This window comes from Otolemur garnettii, unplaced genomic scaffold (genome assembly GCF_000181295.1).
Source record: "Otolemur garnettii isolate 467f Iridium unplaced genomic scaffold, OtoGar3 scaffold00062, whole genome shotgun sequence".
Lineage (NCBI taxonomy): Eukaryota > Metazoa > Chordata > Mammalia > Primates > Galagidae > Otolemur > Otolemur garnettii.
In genome coordinates, this window is record NW_003852457.1 from 5,912,696 (window position 1) to 5,939,307 (window position 26,612).

The 26,612-nt window shown below is 44.5% G+C and overlaps 1 protein-coding gene across 6 annotated transcripts in view; it reads left to right on the top strand.

Moving 5' to 3' along the window:
• ZFAT (zinc finger and AT-hook domain containing) overlaps positions 1-26,612 on the top strand; it is a 195,925-nt gene that overhangs the window by 126,457 nt on the left and 42,856 nt on the right. For all 6 annotated transcript variants that reach the window (XM_012807040.2, XM_023514939.1, XM_023514938.1 and 3 more), the window contains one exon: positions 17,431-17,569. In XM_012807040.2, coding sequence (XP_012662494.1) covers positions 17,431-17,569 — 139 coding nt within the window. The remainder of the gene's footprint in view (positions 1-17,430; positions 17,570-26,612) is intronic.

Here is a 26,612-nt window from a genome sequence, read left to right on the forward strand (position 1 = left end):
TAGGTGCAGAGGAAACAGATTGGGTGCTGGTTTTAGTTAAGGCACTACTTGCATATGTGGTTATTGACTTTTCCTGCCATCACGGAGTTGACATCCAGCACTGGGCCTTGGAAACTTCTCACTGAGCTGGACTTGGGGGTCATGGCCCGTTTCCTCAAGCTGCCTGCGGGTTCCAGCTTCTTGCTTACTAAGCAGCAGTGTAGTTGGGAATGAGATTCAGGCCTTCATGAGAAGTGCTATATTCAAACTTGGTTTCTCTCATCCTGCAAGTTAGGTCCCTGTCCTGATGCCGGTGTGTCGAGGTAGTGCTTCTCAGTTAATTGGGACTGACAACGCAAACTGAAATTGCGTCAGGCCAAGCACCCTCGTCGGCACGGTAATTACTCTGAGCCTGTCTCATCCCTCTTCCACTCCTGTGTTAGTTTCCTGTCACTGCTATAACAAATTAGTGGCTTAAAATAACAAAACCATTCTCTTCTCTTACTGTTCTGTAGTTTAGAACTCTGTCAACTAAGATAAAATCAAGGTGTTGGCAGGGCTGCTTTTTTTTTTTCCTCCTAGAGGCTGTAGGAGGAAATCTTTTCCTTGCCATCTCTGGCTTCTGGAGGCCACCTGCACTGGGTGGTTTGTGGCCACCGCCACCTCTATGAAGCGTCTCTCATCACATCTCCTCCCCTGACTCTCCCCCTCTGCCTCCTCTTCCCCCTGTAAGAACCCTGTGATTACACTGGGCCCACTCAGATAACCCAGGATAATGTTCTTATCTTAAGGTCAGATGCATAGCAACCCCAGTCCCACCTGCAGTCTTAATTCCTTTCTGCCATGTAAGGTGACATATTTACAGGTTGCAGGGATTAGGACCTGGACATCTTTAGGGAGTTGTTAATCTGGCAGCTATGTTTCCTCACTTTTTTTTCCTTCCACGTATACTCTATGATAGAACATTTTCAGCATGATCAGAAAATAAACAGTATGCATACATATTTCATACCAATGGTGAATATTACTAACAAGTCTCTTTCAGTACTCTTAGATTAGGCCTCACCATTTTCACACAAATGCTACTAATCTATGGTAGTTGGCTTGTAAGAGGAAACCAGTTTGCTTTTCTAAATGTATAATTTACAATATATAATTTGTGTCAGGGAACACTATAATAAGGTTAAACTCCTTTATTGCCTTATAAAATTACATGGTTTTTATTTACATATTTGTTTTAAAAATAAAATTAATGTGTGCACTTATTTCTGTCCAAATCAGATTTGGAAAATGCTTTTGATCCCTTTCCTTATTGAATTCTTTTTTTCAAAGTTAAGGCTGAACAAATGTTTTTGTTACATGGATACCTTGTCAGGGCTTTTAATGAGCCTGTCACCAGAATAGTGTGAATTTTTATCCCTCACCCTCTCCATCCCTCCCCCTTCCCTGGTTTCCAATGTCCTTTCTATCTCTTTGAGTTGTGTATGCCCATCATTTAGCTTCCAATTAGAGAGAACATGTAGTGTGTGTTTTTTTTTTATTCCATTCATCCTTAGTATAATGATGTCCACTTCCTTCCAAGTTTCTGCAAAAGTCATTATTTCATTCCTTGTTGTGGTACACACACACCACATTTTCTTAATTTACTCATGAATTGATGGACACACAGGTTGATGCCACACCTTTGTACTTATTAATTGTGCTGTGTTAAACATTCAAGTGCAGGTGTCTGTTTGATAAAATGATGACTTTTCCTTTGGGTAGATACTCAGTAGTGGTATTTCTGGGTTAAATGGTACAGCTACATTTATTTCTTTGAGGAATCTCTATACTGTTTTCCATAGAAGTTGTACGAATTTGCAGTTCCACCAACAGTATATAAGCATTCCATTCTCTTTGCATCCAGACCAGCAACTGCTGTTTTTAATTTTTTTAATAATGGCCATTGTCACAGGGTAAGATGATAGCTCATTGTGGTTTTGCATTTTCCTGATGATGAATGATGGTGAGCATTTTTGTGTGTATTTTTTGGCCATTTGTTTACCTTCTTTTGAAAAACTTCTGTTCATATCTTTTGCCCATTTTTTAATAGGGCTGTTTTTTTTTTTCTTGCTGATTTGGGTTCTTTGTAGATTCTGATTATTACCCCTTTATTGGATATACAGTTTGTGAATATTTTCTCCCATTCAGTAGGTTGTCTGTTTACTCTATTGATTAATCTCCATTGCTATGCAGAGGCTTTTAATTTTAGTAAGTCTCATTTATTTATTTTTTATTATTGATATAATTGCCTTTGGGGTCTTAGTCATAAATTCTTTGCCTAGGCCAATGTTTAGAAGAGTTTTTCCTACATTTTCTTCTTGAATTTTTATGGTTTCTTGCTTTGAATTTAACTCTTTTATCTATTGCAAATTAATTTTTTATATGGCAAGAGGTACATTTTCCTATAGATTGGAAGATTTCCTTTATTGCTTATTATATCCTGGTTTATTGGAGCTGAATTCTCTGTTTTTGGCTATTTGAAAATGTTTGTATGTGGTCTTCATTTGTGAAAACTTATTTTAATGGCTATAATTTTTTTTTTTTTTTTTTTGGTGGGGGACATCACTCTAAATATGTTGTTCTATTACTTCTTCTGGCTGATTTAAAGTTTTCTTTCCTTCTCTCTCTTTTTCAAGGGGCGGGGAGGGCTTGTCATAATGTCAAATCAGTAAGTCTAGGTGTAGTTTTCTTCGTATCTCCTTTACCTGGGCTTTGCTGAGCTGTTCCATTTGTGGATTGACATGCTTTCAGCAATCGTTTTTGGACCATTCTTAGCCATTATCTTTTTAAATATTCCTTCTTCATTTGTTCTCTCCTTTATCTCTAGGACTATAATACCACGTATATTAACACAGGTTTAGCTAACAGGACCTCACATCATTCAGTTAGTCTCTCTCTCTCTCTCATTCTTTTGCTTTATATTTTGGTTTGCATGATTCCTGTGGACCTTTCTTCAAGTTTACTTATCCTTTCTCATCAAATTTATCATCAAATGAATTGGTCATTTTTGATGTCTGGTTTCTAGCAACTTGATTTGGCTCATTTTTTTTTAAGAGGTAGGTTTTTGCTCTGTTTCCCAGGCTGGCCTCAAACTCTTAGACTCAAACAGTCTTCTTGACTCAGCCTCCCAAATAACATTTGGTTCATTTTTATTCCTCTACTATATTTTACCATCTGTTTGCACATGTTTTCCACCTCTTCTCCTGGATCTTTCAGTGTAGTTATCATAGTTACTTTACTTTTTTTGTCTAATAATTTTAGCATCTGGGTCATCTGTGCATTAGTGCTTTTGACTTTTTTCTTGACTTGAATTCACATTTTCTTGCTCTTTTGCATGCGTCATGATTTGTAATTGAACACCAGATACCATATGTGGATAAAACAGTAGAGACTGATAGAAATAATGGCCTTGAGAAAGTGAATGTTTTTAGTGTAGGGGATTTTGCAGAAAAGAGTTAACATAGCAGGCTTGACTGTTGTGCTTTGAAAAGCCCAGTCACAAGCTTGGGCCTTGGCTGGCATCTGACAGCTTGGACTTCAGGAGAGCCCCCAGTACCCTGACAGATGAGGGGAGCATTTGTGCAGATAATGCTCTTTATCCTGAGTACCTGCCTTCCTCCAGGGGCTCTGGAATTTTGGTACATGCTAGACAGAGAGTACCTGCGTGATCAGCCCTTGGTGCAGACCCTACACACCGAGCCCCTCGTGAGCTTCTGTAGTTGGTGACATTTCATGTGTTGTCAGAGTTTGCTGCTGACAAACCAAGGGTGCCCTGTGTAACTCCTCCAGGAGGGGAGTCCTAGAAGCCTGTACCTGGTTTCTCCTTAGGCCTTGCCTCCTATAGCTCTTCCCTGTGATGTTTTGCTTTGTGTTCCTTTGATGTAATAAATTATAGCTGTGAACACAGCTGTTAATACATGGTACGTCCTGTGAGTCCTCCCAGTGAGTCACTGAACATGAAGGTGATCTTGGTGACCCCAGCACAGGAATAAACACATCTAGTCCATAGTCCAGCTGGCTCTGGGCTCTGTGCAACTCTGGAGTTGGTTCTCCACTGTCTGTAGATGTTCTGAGAACAAGAGGATTGAGACTTTGCTTACAGCAGTCTGTAAGCTGTGCTTACACCAGGGAGACTTGGGAAATCACTGGCCTTCTTTGTCATATGGGCCGTCAGCTGTGCAGGCCAGCCGATGGCATTTAGGGGCTCCTGGTGAGTTTCTTTATGCCCAGCCGCCGGCACTGGGGGCTCCTGGTGAGTTTCTTTATCCCCAGCCGGGGGCATTGGGGGCTCCTGGTGAGTTTCTTTATCCCCAGCCGGGGGCACTGGGGGCTCCTCGTGAGTTTCTTTATCCCCAGCCGCGGGCACTGGGGGCTCCTGGTGAGTTTCTTTATGCCCAGCCGCCGGCATTGGGGGCTCCTGGTGAGTTTCTTTATCCCCAGCCCCTCTTGGCTTTCTGCTTCATGGGACAGCTCTCTCCCCTTGCTCACCCTGCCCAGGGGACTTTTGCAGAGTCTTTAGGGCACTGGGTGAAGGCCTCGTCTGCTTTGTAAGGGTGCTGGTGAATTTCCTCTCTCCTCTCCTCCTGGCCCCCAGTCTGTAGCCACGGTCCCCTTGAGTTGGCAAAGTTCCCCATTTCACAGGGGAAGAAGAGATTGATAGATCTCTATGCCAGGAATGAAAGCAGCAGCCGGTGTCTTTTCTCATGGGCCCAGCGCTTATCTCTTTCTGGAATTAGTTCACTTAGGTTTCTTTGTGTCCTCAGCAATCTGATAGATTTCGGAAAAATGATCAGTCAAATTGTTAGTATGGGAGCAATGGCCCCTTCTGATTTCTGTATCCTAGCTGTGAGCAGAAATACCCCACCCCTGTAACGCTGAGAGCCTGCGTGGTGCCTCACCAAGTGGATGCCTATTAAACACTCATATTGCCCCTCTCGCACCCACTCGGGGCACATGCACAATTCAGCTGAAAGAGGCAAGGGGAGCGACTGAGGCAGGAGATGGCTGCTGCTGTGAGTAACCCAGGTGGGCACAGTCACCAGGAGGGATGCTCTGCCCCCTCTCAGAGGCTTTCTCCCTGCTGCATTACCCACAGATAAGGCAGATTCACCAGACTCTGGAGAATGTGCCCATGGGAGAGATCGCAGTGTGCAAGTGCCACAGAAGCCCTGCGTCTTTTGGCACAAGCCCTTCCTTTTTTGAAGTTAGTCATTGTGGCTTTACAGTCAGACTTAGAATCCTGCCTTGCTGGCCTGAGTGGCCTTGGGCAACCTACCTGTAGCAGGGGAAATAAAGCAGTAGCTGTGATTGTCACTATGCTCGTCGTGATGAGCGAGGAAGTGAAGAGAGCTCTGTGCATTGCTTTCAAATGTCATTTCCTCACAGACTCCACTCGGTTTCTTCCTTTCTCTTTTCATCATAAGATTGTCCTGACCACTCCATCTCTCCTTCCTTATCGTGGCTTTGTTTAAGATTCTTGATGCCTGTGGTGTGTACTGTTTGCTCATGGGATCATATTCACCTCATTTGCCTGATTTGGTACTTTGCTTCATGATGTATGTGACCATGTGAATCTGTCACTCGACACAGAAGCTTTTGCAGGTGCATGTCCCAGGTAGGATCCTTCTGAAGTGTGTCTCTCTCCTCAGTGCCTCTGCCTTTCACTACTGCAAAAGTCTGTTTCCCCTGCAAAAAGGTCTCATCCTGCCCGTCCCACATCATTCTCTCCTCATCACTGTTTGCCCTTGTTTTGTTTTGTTTTGTTATGTTCCACTGTCAAAAGGCCCCAGTGCTAGAAGGAGTTTGTACTTGAACCCATTCCTCTATGAGGCTCCAAGTGCATGAAAAGGTTTCTGACTTTATGAAAGCAAGTAAAAATTGGTGGGTAAATGTTCAAATCTGAAAAATATATCCATTCTGATGTCAGCAATTTGAGGAATCTGTACATTTTGGAAACTGTCCAGTGTGGCTTAATGCTGACCCTTCTTACTATAGACATCCTTGTTCTTAAAGCAGAATAACCTACCTGGTTACTGTGGCCCACACATAGCTCTGATTGTTCTGTGCCCCAGCTTCCAGAGAGTGAGGCTGGTCTTCTCTCCTGTGGCCATGGCCTTTTAGGTGTAGAAAATGTTCTTTCAAAAGGGACACCAGCCACACTGTTATCTTGAAAAAACAGTATTGACTTTATGTTTGATATGCATCTGAATGCAATTGAATCCTCAAAAATTTGTACTATGATGCCTGAGAAATCTATTGCCTGTTGTCAATTTAAAATTTGCATAACTAAAGTATTTCCATAAAACTAGTGAGAGGTAAGGGAGATTTCTATCATTGCTTCCATTATGATTGACAAACCAAGTATTGCATATGGAATACGTGATGCCACAATTTAATGTTCAGGATTTCAAAGAGGTAACACCATAGTACAATTAAAGTACTCAATTTTGTTTGTTCATTTGACGTGCAGCATATGAAGTGTTTCCTTGTGCATTCAACATGCCTTTTCTGGGTACCAGGCATGTCAGGAGCTGTGGCAGGGGTGGGGGTTTCAGAATGAAGCCAGGCCTCTTCTCACTCAGGCTCGCAGGTCTGGGCAGAGCCAAACGTGTGTCCACGGCAAAACAAATATGTTACATGCTACACAGTGCTGTGGAAACCCAGAAAACCAGCAAAATAAATTCTAATGCTATCATTTTTAAGAGTCATGTTTTGATCAAATTAATAGTTTAGTTTCCAATCTAAACTTTGTGAACAAAAAGTGAAAATAAGGAAATGATCTCAAATAAGCAGATAATTTGGAAGCCACACATTTATAAAGAGAGTTACTAGCCTCAGATTCCCAGTACCCGCAGAGTACAGAGGCATCTGGTGCTGTTGATAGTATTGTAGCTTTATTTATACCACGATTTCTCCTGTGGTCTAGAAGATGGTTTCACGTTTCGTCAAAAAATTACAAGGTTGGATGTTTAAATATCTAGCGTTAGAATAAAAAAGGCAGGTGGACTGGTTCATCTTAAAATAGCCATATTCTTGGCCTTACAGCAGATGTTTCAGGTGCAGTCCCCTATTTTACCCTGAAAATCCCTCCAAGGTAAGGACTGCTGTCCCCAGAACAGGTGAGGAAACTGACGCCCAGAGTCTAGGTAAGTATGGGGCTCAGGAGTGACGCAGTTCTCCAACAGTAGAGCTCAGGTGATCCACGTCTCTTTGTAATCTAAGCTACTATCTATGAGAACATTTTACCCCTCTGTCCTTCTTCCCCCTCACTGCCATGATTATATAAACCTGCAGTTGTATGTTTTACTAAGACTCAAACACAATCTTTGAGCGAAGTGCTGACTGAGCATAAAGTTAGCAGGCAGAACATTTTCCAAGTTCAGTGGAAATTGCTGAACCCAGGCACAGAGTAAGAAGGAAAGTGTAGATCGTCCACTGATTGTGTTTGTTTTGCTTTTGAGATCTGAATTTGCAGGAAAGTGAAGAGTCTGAGGTTGCACATTTTCCTTGTTTCCTCTAACCGTGGATGTGGGAGGAAGAAGGGCCGTGGCTGGGTGGGAATGGCCTGCAAGGGCCCCTTGTTAAATTGATTTGAACTGAAAACCTTTGCTGAAAACTTCTTAGTGCCATCTTCAGCTTCACTGTATTTCAGATTTTTAAAGCACCCCTGGAAAAAGAAGGAAATTGGATTGTTTTATGCTAAATTAAAATCCTGTCTAAGAGTATAGAGTATATTATCTAGAAATATTGCATTTTTGACAGCACAGGCGATTATAAAAAAATCAATAATCAGAGAATGCTAAAGAGTCTTCTAAGCCCTTGCATGAAAAGCAATTAGTGTGGATTGATTTACTGTTATTTATTGTGATAAAGATAATTGCCTCAACACAAGCCATTTTCAAAATTGTGGTACGCCACGGTTTTAAAACATTTATTCTTTTAAATTGTTTAATTTGTCTCTAGTCTTATTTTAAAACCAAAATAGCTTTGTGCTTGTTAAATGATATCGAAGACCTGGCTTTTTTTTTTTTTTTTTCCCCACGGATCTTTACACCAGGCTGGTTTTGTTCCGTTGTGGCTGACCCTGAATGGAACTAAGCTCCAGCCTCGTGCTCTCGGGTTTGTCAGTCCTGAAAAGACAAGGCTGAATAATCAGAAGTTTTCTCTCCCCCAGCTTGGCTGCTGCCAGGTGGATTTGACTTCGAGCCTCCCAACTTTTAGGGAGGCTCAAACTGGAGATCAGAGTGTGGCAGCAGAATTTGCCCGCCTTGTACTTGGCACTGAGACAAGAAGGGCCTGATGCTCTCATTCACGTCAACATCCCACAGACATCAACATTACTTTGAAATCTATAGTACAAGCCTCTGAAAGGCTAACCTCTGGCAACATGAGTCTGTGCAGAGCTGCTGTCCTCCTGTGCACCTTGGTCTGCAGGCCTTGTCCTGTCCTTCTTGGTCTCTTTACGTTTCACTTCAGCGTTTCCCTTTGTCTATCCCGTGACTGTGCCAGGAGGCTCAGGGCAGATGAGACAGTCTGGACACACGGAGTGTGCCAGCCCCCTCACTGACCTCGGTGCAGGGAGATCGTATTTCTCACTGAGCTCAGGCTGGAGAAGGAGGTGAGCAGGGAACATTCCAGGTGCAATGGCTCTGGAGCAGTTTCCTTTATAAGCATCACCACAGTCTTGGTCCTTTTCCTCGTGAAAGTGCATATTTTTCTTTGCGAGTGGCTCACTCCCAGGCCAGACCTGCAGGTGCAGTCTTGGACAGTTGGCTTGATGAAGTGTTCGCCTCCTAGGGGGTTGGGAGCCTGCACGTGGTGGCTCAACTGAAATGACTATCCAGTTCTGAGCAGACTCTGGGGCCGTACTCTGGATACCTGTGAAACATTCCAGTAAGCCCGCTTTGTCATCCAGAATATTCCAAAGGGATTGCAGACTTTACTGGATGACCCTCAGTAGGTATAGGGACTTGAGGGTTAAGAGAGTCAAGGTGATGGAATTTCCCTGAGTGGAAAAGAAGCTTCTCACCGGCACATTTAATGTTGAATAGTGACGTTAATCCAGCAAGCATCCAAGGAGGGGTTTTCGTTTTCACATGTTTTGTTTTGTGAGTCTCTGGTACTCAGGACTCCATTGTCTACAGCAGGCAGCCTAGCAAAAGCCTGAGATGTGGCACCTGTCTCCCGGAAGCTCAGCATACCTGGGGGGGGGGGGGCAAGACAGCCCCTGCTGGAAGGTGGTGCAAAGCAGTGTTCGCCAAAGTGTGCTCCCTGGAACACTAGTTGGGGTGTCAGTGGTGTCTCAACGGGGGGATATAGTGTGCAGTGAGCCTCAAACTTATTTGACCATAGAAGTCCCTCTTCCTTTTCTCAGCGCCTCCTAGCATTTATGTTCTGTGAAACAGACTTTGGTTATCAGAGAATCCAAAAGGAGCCAACAGCATAATAACCCTCCACCTGTGCATGTCACTGTGGTGGCTTCTGGCCACACTCAGAGTGGCTACAAGTGCCCACCCGTCCTGGCTTCTGCCCCTCTGCCCCCCACCCGCTCCCTGCCCTGTGGGTTGCACCGGCTCCTCCATCATCTCGCCTCGCTCTTCTCCCTGGCAGCCACGTGGGGCCTTCTCTCCCTCCTCAGGCCTTGGCTCAAGGGCTTTGTTTCTCTGTTGGATGACACCTGGCAGGTTACACATTTACTTCATGATGATGCTAGAACGTGGGCGCCGTGAAGCATTCCTTATATACGTTTTGTTCTGCTCTCAGCACCTAGGCAGCGCTCAGTAAATATTTATTGAGTGAACAAGTAAGTGAATGAATCAGTTTCTCAGAACTTCAGTGTGACAGATTCATCATGGCAGACTTACGGGTGGAGGTGGGACTCTGAGCTCCTTCGAGGGCTCGGAGCCACGAAGCCGCAGCATTCAATAGTTCTATTCCTGGGCCTTGCCTTGTCCTTCACTCTGTTCTCAATTCATTGTGTGACCTTGAACTCTCAGTTCTTCCCTCCCCTCATAGTCCATGGGGGCAGAGAGAGGTTAAAATGAGATTAGACACTTCGCTGCTTCAGAAGTGAGAATGTTGGGTTCCAGGGTAGAGGAGCCTGGTCCCAGGGCTGGCAGGATTCTTTACATTCACCAATGCTATGAGTCAGGGCACAGGGTCACAGGAGCGGCTCAGTGCAGCCCACCCAGAGTCTGTCTTACCAAAGAGCAGGGTCAGCGTCCATGAGTGTGCTGTTCTCTTCTGTGGGGTGTGGTGAGCTTGCTTTGTCACTGTATTACATTCAGGAACCTTCACTGAGGTCACTGTAAGTGGGAGTGTGTGTAGTCTGTTCCTGATGTGTCTGCTGGAAATTTGTGGAAGTTCAGTCACCGTCGATCTTTTTTTTTTTTTAATTAAGTCAGACACACATAGATCATGAATACATTCATGCGTATGTGGGGTACAATGTGCTGATTTTTTTTATACAATCTGACGTGGTTACATTAGAACACAACTATGGACCATGGATCTTCAGTGCTGCAGCAGTGTCACCCGGGCCTGCAGCATTTGCAGGTGGCAGTCGGAAGCAGATAGTTCTGTGGGCAAGTAGAAGGGAGGGGGTATGGGGCCAGGTTCCTGAGGTGGGGACAGGAGAGCTGCTGGGGAAGAAACGGCGAGTAGGTGTGCCACCAGGACACGTGGCTGTGAAACACTGCTGTCTTATTGACACTGTCATTCGAAACAGACTCATCTGCAAAACAGATATGCAGGATGGCAGGGAAGCTGCAGGCACCATCCATGCATTATTATCAGGGCAGTTGTGGCTGAGGCGACATGTTTTTGCAGTAGGCCTTGGTAAGCAGTGGTACAGCAGCCATTGAGAGTGGGCGTGAGCTTCCGTGTCAGACAGGCCTCAGCTGGAAGCCAGGCTTGGCCGATGACTCACTAGAAGACCTTCAGCAGCATCCCAGGACCTCCTCTGCAAGATGGGAATATTAATAGCTTCATTTCCACCCCAGATGACTGTCATTATCACCATTGGAGTTCCCCTCCTTGATCTCATCTTCCTCTGTTGGTGCAAATATAAACAGGAAGTTCTCAAACTCCAAATGCAAGTTTTCAGGCAAAAAGGAACACCATTCATTCTGTTCCCGTAACTGGAGCAGTCTGTGCTGTTTCTGTGTCTGAACTGTCAGTGATGATTTCATGAGCATCTCCATGCAGGCTGCTGTGTTTACATTATTATTAATTCTTGCAATGAAATGGAAGAACCTACCCAAAGCTGCAAAACTCAGTGGTAGAATCAGGCTGCTGTTCTGAATCTAGAAACCCGTGCCCATCAAGATAGGCTGTGAGAGGTGTCCTGGCCACAGACCTCTCCAGGCAAGTGATGGGGAACATGTTCTGGTTGTTTGGTCTAGAAATAAAATCCAGAGAAGACCTCAGTTTAAGGAAGTTATCACTACCCCCTTTTCTGTCTAGGCTCTCATTAGATGAAATTGCCTCCTGCATCTCAGAAGAAACTGAGTTAAGTCAGGAAGGGAGATGAGCTCTGAATTCAGAGTTCCCAAGAATTTGGGATCCTGCCCTCCCCTCGGCCCAGTGGTGTGCTTCTCCGGGTGACTTGGTGCTAGCTTGCATTTTAGAGGAGTGTGATGGCCACCTCAGACATTAATGAAAAAAACTCCATCTTCCTGTGCCGTGTGCTCAGCTGCAGAAGCGCTGTCATAAATCTCACAGGCGTCCTACCACCAAAGCCCCCAGGTAGCACTTGCATGATCCAAGACCATCCCTCCACCTGTGCCACTTGATTTCAGTTTGGCAAGGCTGGAGTCGTAGTTCATATTTTCTCCAGGCCTGTCACTGGCTTGTTAGAAAGGAATTCCTACTGTAGTCTCTTTTCCAGGGATTTTTGGATCATGGTGGCTATGTTAGAACACATTTACAGTATTAGTGCAGGTTTTGTCACATAGATGAAAGAAAATAAGCCTAAACATCACTTTACGTGTGTTGGGATAAATGTCGTTGCCATTGGTGTTGACACTATTAGTAGCTGTCACTTGGGTGCTACATCACCCTAGGGATTTATCTGAGTTCTGTGTAATCCTCATTAAAACCTTGTGCATGGGATCTCTGTCACATATCACCCATTTAGGAATCCATTTATTTTTGCTGTTGTTTGCTTGCTTATTTTACTTTTCATACTGTGAAATAGAATGCATTTCCAGAATACTGCATAGAACATGATTGTTAATGAGGCTCAGCCCCCTTTCATGTGCTTTTTGGCTGGATTTCTTTCTTTCTTTTTCTTTCCCTCTCTTCTTTCCTTCTTTCTTTCAAGGAAAGTGTCGATCCAACTATTTGCCCATTTTTCTATGGGGGGATTTTATGTTCTTACTTGTTTTCAGGAATTCTTTATGTATTATGGGTATGGGTCATTTTCTTGGTCATGCATTATAAACACAATCTCTCCTGTGGCATTTCCTTGCTGTGTTTATGAGGTCTTTTAAAGTCTTCCACTTTTAACATGGTTTTTGGAAAACATTTTATCTAGATTGGTAGGGTTTTTTTGTTGTTAGGAGAGTTTGCAGTGCTGACCACACGGGCATCATGATCAGAGAGAAGCAGGTAGTTTTCATTTAGACAGATCACTGCCTTAGGGTCTTCACTGTGCTGGACACACTCTGGCTGCCAGGGAAGCACAGACGAATGTGTTCTGGTTTGGACTCTACTCTCAGAGGTCTTGCAGCCTGGTGTGTGTGAGGTGGATAGCCATACAGATGACAGTTGCCCATTAGCAGGGGGGTACAGCTTCACGGGGGGGAGGGGGTGGCAAGGGCAGAGGGGGAGGAGCCCTTGTATCTTCCTGGGGAGTTAGGGAAGGTTTCAGGATGGACCTGGGGTTAACATGTGAGCTAAGACTGTTAAAGAATGAATAGGAGGTTGTCTGGTGAACATTTCTGCCCTTGGGAACTACAGACAATGTAGAGACATTTTCAGTAAGTGGGGTAAAGAAAATGTTGAATCCATCAAGTTTGGATCAAATCTGTAAAGCATAATAGGGTTGGTTTTTTTTAAAGCATACAAGGAAGTGTTGTTTTAAGTGGAGAGGGTCTATGTTCATACAGTATAATCCCATGATTTGTGCTTTGGCAGTCTAAGGCTTGGAATGAATGGGTCAGCATTGAATCCAACTTGATCAGCTTGTTCATTCAGACAAGTTTGGGGGATTTTCAGTCTCATGACATGTTTCTCTAAAATAACTATTTCCCCTTCTTGCTTTGGTGTCATGTAGTATTAGAATCAATAAATTCTTTGCTGAGGATATTGAGAGCTTGACCCAAGGAACTTGGTAGAAAGAAGCAAGGTCAGAAGGGCAGAAATGGATGCTTGCAAAAAACGCCATGCAAAGACCTCCAGAGGGGCAACAAGAGCCTCCCATGTCCCCAAAGTTGTCCTAGAAGTTAGCCAAGTAGAGAGTGGGGGGTACTCTTAATGCAAAAGGAATAGCTTCAACACATGTCTGGAAGCTGGAGGAGTGGGTTGGTGTGGAATGAGTTTGGACATGCACCTGGCTGGTGTCACAGGCATGTGCAGGTCAGCTGGGCCTTTGTACGTGCCCCTTCTCTGGGATATCCCCAGCAGGTGTCACAGAGAGGTGTGTGCATGTCAACTGGACCTTTGTACGTGCCCCTTCTCTGGGATATCCCCAGCAGGTGTCACAGAGAGGCGTGTGCAGGTCAGCTAGACCTTTGTACATGCCCCTTCTCTGGGATAGCCCCAGCAGGTGTCACAGAGAGGTGTGTGCAGGTCAGCTGGGCCTTTGTACGTGCCCCTTCTCTGGGATATCCCCAGCAGGTGTCACAGAGAGGCATGTGCAGGTCAGCTGGGCCTTTGAACAAGCCCCTTCTCTGGGATATCCCCAGCAGGTATCACAGAGAGGTGTGTGCAGGTCAGCTGGGCCTTTGAACAAGCCCCTTCTCTGGGATATCCCCAGCAGGTGTCACAGAGAGGCGTGTGCAGCTCAGCTGGACGTTTGTACGTGCCCCTCTTCTATGCAGTATCTCGCATGCACCTGGATGGTGTCACAGTGAGGTGTGGGCAGGTCAGCTGGATCTCTCTGTAGGCTCTAGGCAGACCTTGAAGGCTCTGAGTTAGGGGGCTGATACAGATACTAGTTGTAGAGAGAATGAAAAGGTTAAGACTAAGTGAGGAGGCCAGTTAGGGGACCTGACTTTGTTCTAAAACACAGCTGCCTCCCTAAATCTGCTGTTGGGGTGTTCTGGACAGAGGGAGAGTAAGGATGAGACAGGATTGAGTGTGGTTAGAGCCTAGTGAGTGAGTATGACCACAGAGAGGGGTGTGGTCAGAGAGACCGGCAGGTCCAGACCAGGCAGGCCTTCCAGGAACGAAGTTACCACGGGGCCTGGCCTTCAAAGACCTAGAGTGGGGAGGAAAGAGGTGAGATGTTAATGGTGGGAGATGGTGAATGTGATCAAAGGGGAAAATATGATCAGTGGAAATCCCACAGGCGTGGGACCCAGGCCAGTCTCAATTCTGGTTCCTGACATAATGCTTAGCACCTAATAGCTGCTCAGGAAATACTTATGAATAAGATAAGAGATTTAATAAGAAAGGTATGGAGTGTGATTTTAGCATTTAATTTTTATATGATGTGATTTTATATTTTGCATGCATTTTTGCTGTGTGTTTCCAGTGGATCTTGGCCATGTAGTTGATCCTGTGATTTGGGCAAAATTGGCTCTCAAGTCTGGAGCCAGGTCTGCAGGATCAAGTCTTATTCTTATCAGGCTTCTCCTCCGGCCGCTTAGCCCATGGACAGGCCGACAATGGCCCTGTAGCATTTTCAGCATTCCTTTTTGATTTCTCTGTAAAATGATAACATTCCAAAAATAGTGTTGTAATATTTAGAGATGAAAGCAAGCATTTGGAAATGGTTTACCTTTAACTTTCCAATAATCATATATTGGAACTTGGGTCCTTTTGTTCTCTGTTCAGTAGACAGATGAGAAAGCCTGACTCATTCTGCCTTTGTTCCAGGACGTTTTGTTCTGTAAACCCTGTGGACCAAACCACAAGGATCCTCTTACATGAAGGAGTGGATGCAGGAATGTGGCAGGTACCGCGTAGCACAAGGTATCTGTATCCAAAGCAAGGCCTTGGCGTAGGGCAAAGTCCCAGTGGAATGTTTCAAAGCAGGTCGGCTAACCTAACTGCCCTGGGACTTTCTCTCTGACAGTGGCCCTCCTGCAGGTCACAGTGCTCCCTTTTCAGGATGAGATGGCACATTCTCTATGCTGCAGAGAGAGATGTTGAGGGCCAGGATGTCTGCAGAGGTTTCCCAGGAAGACTGGACAAGATGCAGTGATTAGCTAAATGGCAGGAGAGAAGGGAAAGCTGAGGCTGACTGCTGGGCTTTGGACAGAAGCCCTGGCTGATTTTGCAGAGAAGTGTGAGCCTGAAATTGCATGTATTTATTTGAGGTACTGCAGAGCCTCCTTCTAGGATGTCTGGAAGCAGTTGAAAATTCCTGTTTGTGACCCTGGGGGAGAGGTCACAACTGGACACTGAGACCCAGCAATCAATAATGCAAAAATGATTGTCAGAACCAGGACAGAAGAACAAAACAGGCCTGAGGACAGCATCTAGGAGAGAGCCAGCATTTAACCTCAGGTCTGGGAAGCAGATCTCGTAAATAAACCCAAGAAGCTGAGCCCTGGCAGGAGAGCCTGGTGATGGCAGTATGACAGTGTCATAGATATCACTGTGGGAGGGGGCAGGCAGCCAGAGGAGATGGTGGGGAGGCATAAGGTCCGAGAAGGGAGACCTCCAGGAGTTGTTTGCAGGGAAACTCAGTGGCCTGAAAAAGCACAGTGACTTGTGACGGCTGGAGACAGAAACTGCTTTTTGAGGGTACGGCGGACCAGGAGTGTAAGAGGAAGTGTGACCAAAGGCAGGGGGCAGGCTGAAAGGTTTCATTTTCATTTTCTTCCCTTCCTCCCTCTTCTCTCTCTGTCTCTCTCTGTGTGTCTGTCTCTTAAGACTTCAGAACATTTGCATTTGTAGACTTAAAAGCAAGAAACGATTGAAAGAGGAGCTGATTAAAGCTACAAAGATGAGAGGGCATTGTCTCCTATTATTGGTGCAGTTTACATTCAGACATCGCTATGATGATTTAGCTCCTAAGGGCAATAGTGGGGCAAGGACTGAGGAGTAGGATGGTTGAGGAGCCCACGCAGTGTTTGAAGTCTTAATAGATGCAGCGGTCCTCAGCTCCCAGACAGCATGCGGGAGTTGGTATAAAATTGCTGCTAAAACAACAAGCACTTTGTATGGTGTCTTAGTTACCAAGTCATATGCTGCCCTTCAGTTCTCACCACAGCCTTACATGGTAGGTGTTATCCTGTCTTCCTGATGAAAAGGTCAGCGCTCAGATAAGTTTCCATCCTTGGTCAGGGATAGAGGTGTGGTTAGACTGGTTCCATTGCCCCCTGCCCCTTCCAGAGTATTGATGGGCTACTGGATTACCAAACAGGCCTGGAATGCCCCCAGCATGTGGCCTGGGAGGGTGTGCTGATAACTTCCTGACCAGAAGCCAATGGCCCAGGTGTCCTGGGCTCCCTGCTTCTTTATGAAGCCCATGAAGCAGTGTGCAAGGCTATGTAACCCATCTGGGAACTTTTCCTGAAATGCCTTGTATTGCATAGGTGGGGGTGTGAGATGGATTTTACCAGAAGGACTTCCCTAATGGCTGACGCTTGTGTATGCAGCTAAATACCACAGAGGAAGTCAGTTAGCTGAAGAAGTAAGTCCAGTCACACATCATTTAATGATGGGGATGTGTCCTAGAAACGTGTCCTAAGGCCGTTTTGTCATTGTGCAAACATCACAGAGCATGCTCACACAGACCTAGGTGGCTCGGCCTGCTGCACACACAGGCAGTGGGGTACAGCTGGTTGCTCTAATCACCGTCATATATTTGGTTCATTGATGAACAAAATATCTTTCTGTGGTACTTGGCAGTGTATCAGGCAATGAATTATGAAGGGAGCTACTTTTAATGGCACTCCTTGAAAAAAAGAGAAAGATTACTATATTCCTGTTTTTATTATCTTCTTCGTGAACAAAAACTATAAATTCTGGAGTGAATGAAAGAAGAAAAGAAATGAAACAATAAAAATAAACTCAGCAGAGACAACTCCTACTCTGGGGCTATCTTGTCCTGGTCACTTGGGTGGTCGCTGCAGAGGACTCTGCATTCTTGTCCCAGTGGTTTTCCTTGAAGTATACCACAGGTGACAAGGATTCATCACAGGCTCTCGGGGCGTCGGGCACTCAGCAGGTGGGGAAGCGGTGAAGGCAGACCTCAGGCTCACACCTTCCTAACCCTGCTCCTCATCTCTGCAGCCTTTCCGCTGTGCCCACTGCCCTTACTCCTGCAACATCTCCGGCTCTCTGAAGCGTCACTACAACAGGAAGCACCCGGACGAGGAGTACGCCAACGCCGGCACTGGGGAGCTGGCCACAGAAGTGCTCATCCAGCAAGGTAGGTGGGGTGCGGCATGCGGGGTCTTGCAGCTCCTTCCAGCCCAAGTCCCCGCAGGAAGGGCTGCTGCAAGAACGTTTCGGTTGTGTTAGTTTTTCATCATCGTTGTTCTTACCGTCATCCTGTCATCATTATTTATATCATCATTATTTACCAGCATTATTTATTGGCTGGTTGAGATTATAATCACCGTGATGGAAGTCTAAAACGACAGAAGTGAGACCAGACTGTGTGTTCTTCTCCCCTCCCCGACAGCGTTCCTCTGTCCACATTGCCTCCCAGTTTTCGTCTGTGCGTGAACTTTGCATAGATAAAAGTTCAAGGTGTTCTTTCTTACCACTGATTAACAGGAACATTTTGGTTTTCTTTGATATACTGTCTTCCTAATTATAATTTCTAAGGACTTTCTGTAATGCGACATCAAATGGAAGTACTTTAACAATTCTGATACTCAACTTTGTGGAGTTTCCAGATGTTTCTTTCCTTGCAGTTATAACTAGTGCTGTTACTAGCATATACCTATATACTGATAGGTGAACTTTTCTTAGATCATCTAAAAATATTTATTGAGTACTCAGATTGCTTATTCATCCAGAAAAGAAAAGAAAAAATATTGTAGAACTTTTAAACCAATGAGAATTGATGAAAACCTCTAATATTATTAAAAAGTTTGAGGTTGGGCTTTTTTTTTTTTTTTTTTTTTGCTTTTTTCAATAAATAAGCACATATTCCCTCTTGAGAGGGCTTAGCTCGTATGGTTTTACCATACAGAGAAATGTGGTTGTATTTATATCTGCTCCTTGATAATTCAACTAAATAATGATTGCAGCATGCATTATGTTAGTTGCTGCTCTTTCCTGAGCCCTGTGGCTATTTGGAGCTGAAGATGGTTTTAGAAATCTGCCTCCAGTAAACAGAGATGTGGAATTGTCAGCTGCTGCAGCTGGGGGTGCTCAGAGCTTTTGATTCAGCATGAAGCTCTGCTTGCCATAATAGCCATGAAATGCATCTTAATGTAAAACAAATGAATCGACTACATCCTTCAGCACTTTCAGTGACAGGGCCAATGCACAGAAATAGATGAGCAGCACAGAAAACTCAGGATAATTTTAAATCCAACCATCTAGGGTAATGGTAAGCATGTGCCTCTCATTTACTTAATGGCAGTTTTATGGAGCTGGGCAGCAGGATCGGGTAGTAGGGAGGGCCCTGGCTGGAACCTTCATTCTTCTTCTTTAGGGGTGCCATCCTGAGCAAGTGACTTCACCTCTCCCCTGTAGGACGTTCACCTGCAGGAGGGGGTTGGTAGCAGCCATTACATGGTTGATGAGAGAGTCCATGCATGCAATGATCTTCTTTTTTTCAGGTTTTTTTTTTTTTTATCCTTAGACTATGTAAGGTATAAGGCTTCTGGGGCCATTGAATTATTTTTACAATCCCCACATCCTGGAATCACAGAGGGGAGAATAGATTGGCTTAGAGCTCCAGTAAATAGCTAAGAGTTGTAGGCTAGAGATTGTTCTTCAAATCCTTCATACTCTTGGATTGGATTGGCAGGACACAGACGTTTACTGTGGCTGCTGGGACAGGTGTGGGGATCTGATTGATGATTCTGTCATTGCCCCATGCTTCCAACCTTTCATCATTGCCCTGCAGAAAAATGTGCTGAGGTAGAACCGGTTCATGCCCTCAGTTTTTAGTTACCTTTCTAAGACTCTCTATAATCAATTGGCATTCCCTGACAGGGTCTGGGTTTGATGTTTGATTTTTGCAGGAGTGTTTTTGATCTTCTTCTTTCAGATACACACACACACACACACACACACATAACACACACACACACAGAGTCATCCCTGGAGATCCAAGACATTAGTTCTAGGACCTCCTGTGGATACCCAAACCTGCAGGTGTTCAAGGCCCTGAGATAAATAGTGGTGTAGTACACAGGTACTTGCTTACAAACTCCATCCATCCTCCTGTACACTTGAAACCATCTCTAAATTGCTTATGATAACTAATGCAGTGCAAATGCTAGGGAAAGAGTTGTTATACTGTGTTTTTTATTTTTTTGGTTGTTCTATTGTTATATTTTGTTTTTAATATTTTCTATCTGCAGTTGGCTGAATTGTGGATGTAATGAACTGATGGATGCAAAGGGCTGACTGTGCAGCATGCACAGACGTATGTCTATGCGTGTGTGTATCTTTGCATGTCTGTGTGTGTCTGTGCGCATGTGTGTGTATGTGCACGTTAGGATGTCTATGCCCCAGTCCCCTTCAAGAGACATGTTAAAGAAGGAGACAACTACATGTCACTTGGCTTTTAAAGAGACACTGTGCTTTGGTGGGAGAATAGTCTCTGGAACCAGATAGCTGATGGAGTGTGAACACAGGTTAGAAATCTCAGAAGCGCAAAGTTCACACTGTCCTTGTATCTACCACAGGTAAGGAAGGCAGGAGGATGTGAAACTGTCTTGAACTGCTGTGTTGGGAAATGCTGAATTATTGGGTAGCATTGGAATTTTTCATTTTCTTTAGATTAATTTCAAATAGTTCAAATAGTTCTCTCTACTCCTCCAAAAATACCTTCGTAGGTTTTCTAATGTCTTAGAAATCAAAAAAATATTTTAAAATAATCACATGGTAAAAAAGTATGAATAAATATGATTTCCTCAAAATGATGTTTTAGTCTCCTTAAATTCAATGCAGGATTCCTTGTTCACAACTGCATTTGAACAGTGTCACACTGAGACTTCTGCAAAGCCACCTGTTGGCTAGAGAAGCCTCCTGCCTGCCATGCCACAGGGTGTGGGAGGGTGTGAGTGCAGTGCTGCAGAGGAGGTGGGCAAAGGCCTGGAAGGAACTGAGAGTCCCCAGGTCAGACAGGCTGTTCTGTGTGGGTTTCTGGGGGATGTTACCACAGTATTGTCCATGGCATTTGAGTGGTCTCCAGTGCACTCTGGAAGCTTGCTGGTAATGGTGGCTGCTTGGACACTCACCAGTAGTGCGAAGGTAAATGTTTGACAGTCAACTCCCCCAACGCTGGGGAGAGGGGAAACCTGATTTGGAGCATCTGCCAACTTCTGTGGTATAAATTCTTCTACCATGGTCAATTTTAAGCTTCCGTGATGACATCATTGGTTGTGAGTTGGGGAGAGATGTGCATAATCGGTGTTTGAGCTTGTTAAGCTGACTCCAGCATACCTCTGCTCCTGGGGGTTCAAGAAGACCTTGCCAGGTGCCTGTCAGCCAGGCCCTCTGGGTGCACCAGTGCTCTGCAACTCTGGTACTTTTTAGTAATTAGGCTTGTACTGGGCACAATGCAAATATTTTACTCCCGACTTCGAAGCATCAGAGGCAGGTTCCTCTTAGCCATCTCTTGTTCACTAATACGGATCTGGGGCATTCTCCCACACAGACACACATCTCACTCTCTTTAAAGAAGACATACTTATGTTGCTTCAGTGGACCCGCCCCTTTCCTCCCCTTAAATATGCCCGATTAAGCTAGCTCAGGAACGGGCTCAGTAAATCACAGATTGTGAGAGGCGTCAGATGCTTCAGCGCTAAGCTCTACAGATCCTTCATGCACTCCACACAGCAGGATGAAGATGGGACTTGCCAGGCTGGTTGTTTTCCAGTGGCCTCTCTCAAGCCTCTTAGGTTATTGGGATGAACACAGGCTTGAGAGTCAGGTGGACCTGGGGCCAGGATCTCTGATCACTGTGGTCCTTAGACCAGGCACTTAATCTCTCTGAACCTCAGTTTATGCAGCCCCAAGGAGGAGGGGTAACACCAGCATCAGCAGTAGGTATAAAGATTAAATATTCTCTAAAATTCCTAGACAATGCCAACATGTATTAAGTGCTTGAGAAATGGCTCAAAGGTACTATATGTTTAGCCACGTGTTTCTTTTGCAGCGTGTACTGTGTGCCTGCACCATGCCAAGCACTGGGATTAGTGTCAGGCAGGGCAGTCACATGGAGGAGTTTCTTGTTCTTAGTGCCCAGATTAGGAGTGAGGGCAAGACAGCTCCTACCAAGGCTCCATGTTCTGGCTTTCATCAGAAAGTACATGTCCCTTTCACCTATGCCCATGGAGCTTACAGGAAGAGTCAGCTGCTTCCCCCAAAGGCTGAGCTGCCTTTCCTGTGGCCCCCAGTTTTAAACAGTTATTGAGGTGAGGGTGTCACTGAGACAAGAAACTATGGGAGAAGTAGTGTCAGGGAGAAGGCTTGGTTTTGAGCATCTGCTGAAATCTCTGTTATGTGAGAAGAATTTCAATTGCCGGGGTCCTGCCCTGGGGGCAAGGTCCATTAAGACCTGTGGATCTGGCAGCAACCAAATGAAGAAATATAAAGTTAGAAATGATGAGAAAGAAAGAGACAAGACACACAGAATAGAATTTTCAAAGGTGGGAACCCAGGGGACTGCCACCTGCTTGTGGGGTTCTCATGGTGGCCTCAAATGTCAGTTCCACTCAGCTTTTATTGAAGGCTGTTTGCTCATTAGCCCAAAGGGTAAGCTGGCATCAATCTCCTCTAAAGAACTGATGGGAGAGAGGAGTTTTCCCCTCATCACCACCAGAGGATCTTCCTCTGCGGTAAGGGATACAAGCCCTCCTACCCATATTTCAGGGCTTGAGCTGTTCCCTTAATCTCTGCCCCAGTAATAATACACATCTCCACAGTGGGTATTTGCTTTGACTATTAACTGGACAGGAAACGGCCTAGTTAATGTATCTTTCCAGGCCTTGCCACAGCATCTTCTGTGACTGTTATTACCTCAGAGCGTTCACTGACCCAGCAGGGGTGTTAGTCAACTATATTCTCAATAGTCCAGAACTCTGGGAAAAGCAGGAAACTTGTTCAGATAAGAAATTTAGCAGTGGCTGCTTTAAAGATAAACTAGCTGACTTTTCTTCGTTCTGACTCACTCAGCTTACTTTTTAACTTTTTCCCTTTTTCTGGAAGTGTTTTCCCTGCTAAGAAGGGGTCTTCAATCCCCATTCTGCCAGCATCAATCAATATTCATGCATATATACCTTGGCTATATCTTCATATATTAGTTTTTTTCATGCCAGATTTAGGGAAAATAGCATAGCAGAAAATCCAGACACTCTAGGTAAACCAAAAGTTATGCATTTGACTTTTAGACATTTTTATTTTTAAATGGTTTAGAGTCCCGGCATGATGGCTCAGGCCTATAATCCCAGAACTTATAGAGGCTGAGGTGGGAAAGTTACTTGAAGCCAGGAATTTGAGGCTGTAGCCACTGCACTCTAACCTGGGTGACAGAGCAAGAACTATCTCAAAAAATAAAAGGAAAACAAAATTTCAAAAAGTTGTTTTTATTAGGGCCCAGATTCAATAAGTTTTGGCACATGTTTGCAGTGAGTGATGGAGTAACGTAATGTTGTGTTATTGATTGTTTTTTATTTGTTAATTTCTGTCCCATAGTGGCCCTGTGAGGTTGGCATCATCATTCCTGTTGTAAAATTAGGAAAGAAAGGGAGGACATGTGAATGGCCTCAGGTCACAGTCAGCAGGTGGCTAAGCCAAAGCAAACCAATCCCCTGATGCAGTGGCTGGTGCCTTGCTGTTCACACATCTGACATCCCCAAAGTTTGTAGGCGTTTGCACCAATTAAAGAGGGAAAGGAAAAGGGGGCAGAGAAGGAGGAGGGGGAAGAGGCATGGTCCTGTTTTAGGATATCGATTGGGTCGCGTTTGCTGGTGGCCATGTAGCAACACGTTGAAAGGACACACACATGAGGTGTCTTTACTTTCTCTTATTTGTTTTTCCCCAAGGTAATCTGACCTAAGGCTGGCACTGGAACTGATCTCTCTTGCCGTCCCTCCCTTGTGGTTATCCAGAGGTCTCAGATCCCAAGACACTGGGGAGAAGGGGTAGGAGAGATGAGAAGATCTCACTCATGCTCTGCTTGCTAACTATTTCTAAGTGGGGATTAGGACCTCAGCCTGGCTAATAATAAAAGCCTCTTTGTTTCCTCTACTGTGTTTTCCCTAATGTTCTTTTGTTGAGGATCCTGTGGGAAGGATGCTGCATTTGAAACAGGATTCAGATAGCCCTGGGTCCCGTTGCCAGGTAGGATCTCAAGGCACATCATCCACCAGGAACCTTCTACCTCAATGCTTGTATGATTTTCATGTAATTACTTAGGATCCCTAAGCTCCGCCTAGTTCTGGACTGGAGCTCTGTGTGGGCCCTTGGACAGGCACTAAGTTAAGAGACAAAAGAAGGCTAGACGTGGAAGCTCATGTCTGTAATCTCAGCGCTTGGGAGGCCAAGCTGGGAGGACCACTGAGTCCAGAAGTTCAAGATTAGCCTGGGCAACATACTGAGACCCCATCTTTACTAAAAAGCCAAAAGGAAGAGACAAAGGAAATGAGAATGTTAATAAGTCCTGTTTCGTATTTTACTTGTTACTCTTACAAAAATAAAATCATTCTATATCCCTTTCCTTGGATAGTTAAGCTGGTTTTGTTTTATTATCCTCTGGTGCCCCTGGTAGTTGAAACAATCATCACACTTGGTGGTGGTTTAAAACAACACAAATTTATTACCTTAGTTCTGAAAGTCAGAAGTCCAAAATGAGTCTCCCCAAGTTAAAATCAAGGTGCTAACGACCATGTCATTTCTTGTAGCTGCCCTAGGGGAGAGTTTGTTTTCTTGCATTTTCTGGTTCCTAGAGGTTGCCGTGGCTTCTGGCCCTTCCCTCCATGTTCAAAGCCAGCAGTGGCTGGTCTAGTCACTCTCAGATTGCGTCATCGTGGCCTTGTCTTCTGCTTTCCTCCTAATGACCCTGTGATGACATTAGTCCCACTCAGACAGTCCGGAATAATCTCCCCATCTCAGGATCCTTGGGAGGCCCATTATTCTGCCACCCATACACAGTGCCTTTTCTTATTTATTTATTTATTTATTTGTTTATTTTTATTAAATGATAGCTGTATACATTAATGCAAACATGGGGTACAGTGTAGCATTTTCATATACAATTTGAAATATTTTCATCAAACTGGTTAACATAGACTTTGTGTCATTTACTTAGTTATTGTGTTAAAACATTTATACTCTATTTCTAGAAAAGTTCACTTGTACCCTTGTTAGACAGACCATATAAGTGATCTTTCCAGTCACCCTCCCACCACCTATCAGCCCTGCTCCCCTCCCCTCCCCATATTCTTGGGCTAGAATTAGGTTATAGCTTTCATTTGAGAGCTATAAATTAGTTTCATTATAGGACTGTGTACATTGGATACTTTTTCTTCCATTCTTATGATACTTTGCTAAGAAGAACATTTTCCAGCCTTTTCAAAGGTTATGAGCTTTAGTATTTTTACCTTAGTAGAAGAGAAAATGAATGCCCAAGAGTTTAAGAGCTTTGGGTTCATGCCAGATTCAGCTCTTCTCATGGCCCAACCTGCGTTGCATGCCGTCCCAGGAGTTATGTTATTGAAAATGAAATTGAATTTTTAATAATGTCACGCACTACAAAGGAGCACAAATATTTTAATGCCTAAAACTCCTTCAGAATATATTGCATTCTGAAAAAAGCAAAGGATACCATGATCAATTTTTAAAATTGCTTCTGAAATTTTATATTTTTGCCTGGTTAATGATTCTACAGGAAGAAACTGTGATCTGAGGGCTTGTGGTTTTTATGGTGCACACTTAATGTCAGTCCTGTGAGTAACAGAGGCCTCCGCTGACCTTTTCTGTGCATTGCCTAAGAACTTAATGAATTGAAATAGAAATTAATTTCTCTCAGCTCTGATGTCAATTAACTGGCGTAGTTATATATTCAGTCAAGATTACATATTTTCATTTGTTGTTCTTTAATTAAAGTCACTGTGGCAAAGGTTGAAGTTTTAATTAACGTGGGGACATTATCTTATTAAGTTTAATTTAAACATAATATAAGAATGTTTTCTTCTCTAAATTAGTTTTCATTAAAGAATACCCCAGAAGGAATCTTCAGTTTCATTTTAAAGCCTAAGTTTAACCTTATGTACTTTGGTTTTGCTCCTGGTCTCTTATTTAGTCTTTATAAGAGAAGCACCATCAGTTTACCCAAAAGAAAGAGGACATCCTCGCACCGTGGAGAGTTTTAAAAGATTATAGGAAAAGAGGACAGCATTTTACTGATTAAAAAGTGATAACAAAGGAGATTAAAAACGAAGTTTAATTATCCTCTGGGCAGGAAAAGGACGGCCCATTCGGTTTTGCCTAAGAAAAGGTGCAGTGTTTCTGAGTTTCAGAAAATAAACGTTCATTTGAGCCGCCCTTTCTGTAACATATTCTGGAACATAAGAGTTTCTTATCCATTTCTCATCTTTCTCCTGACGTTAGTAGGAGCCGCCTGCCTCTGCCCTCCGTCTCTGTGGGGCCTGCTATGCTTACGCACACCCCTGGGGTGGGGACCCTCCTGCAGTGGTGGGAGTTGTTGGGATGTGTGTTGGCCTGCCGGTCGGCTGCTGGTTGTGCCCGTGACTATTTGGGGACTTGCCTATTCCTCATCTGAGAGACAAGACAGTGCTCTATACAGATTCCACTGACACAGAGTTGACTTAGGAGGTGGAGCATCTCATGACTACATCTGGAGGTGATAGATCCCCGTGAGATTGATGTGATCCTCCTATAATTTGTCCAGATGACCTCGACATTAGTGCAGAATTACCCTCCTGCCTCCTCAGTGCCGTACAAGCAGCGCACAAATATGGCAGCCGGAGATATGCTCAGTGTCAGCGTAAGCACCTTAGCCATCTGCTCGCATGCGTGCTGGGGAAATGGGATGCTTTTGGACATCACTGATCCACATACCAGGGATTATAGAAGGGACCGAGGCTTTAGGACTCTGAACAGGGGATGTGGAGCCTGCACAGGAGTTTGTCAGAGAGATGCTGGTAGAGGAACCAGGAACATATCATGAGAGCAGGGAAGAACAGGCTTGGCAGGTGGATGCTGTTAGCATCACCTTACGACGCCCACACGTCACATGGAATTGGTGGGTGGACACTGTC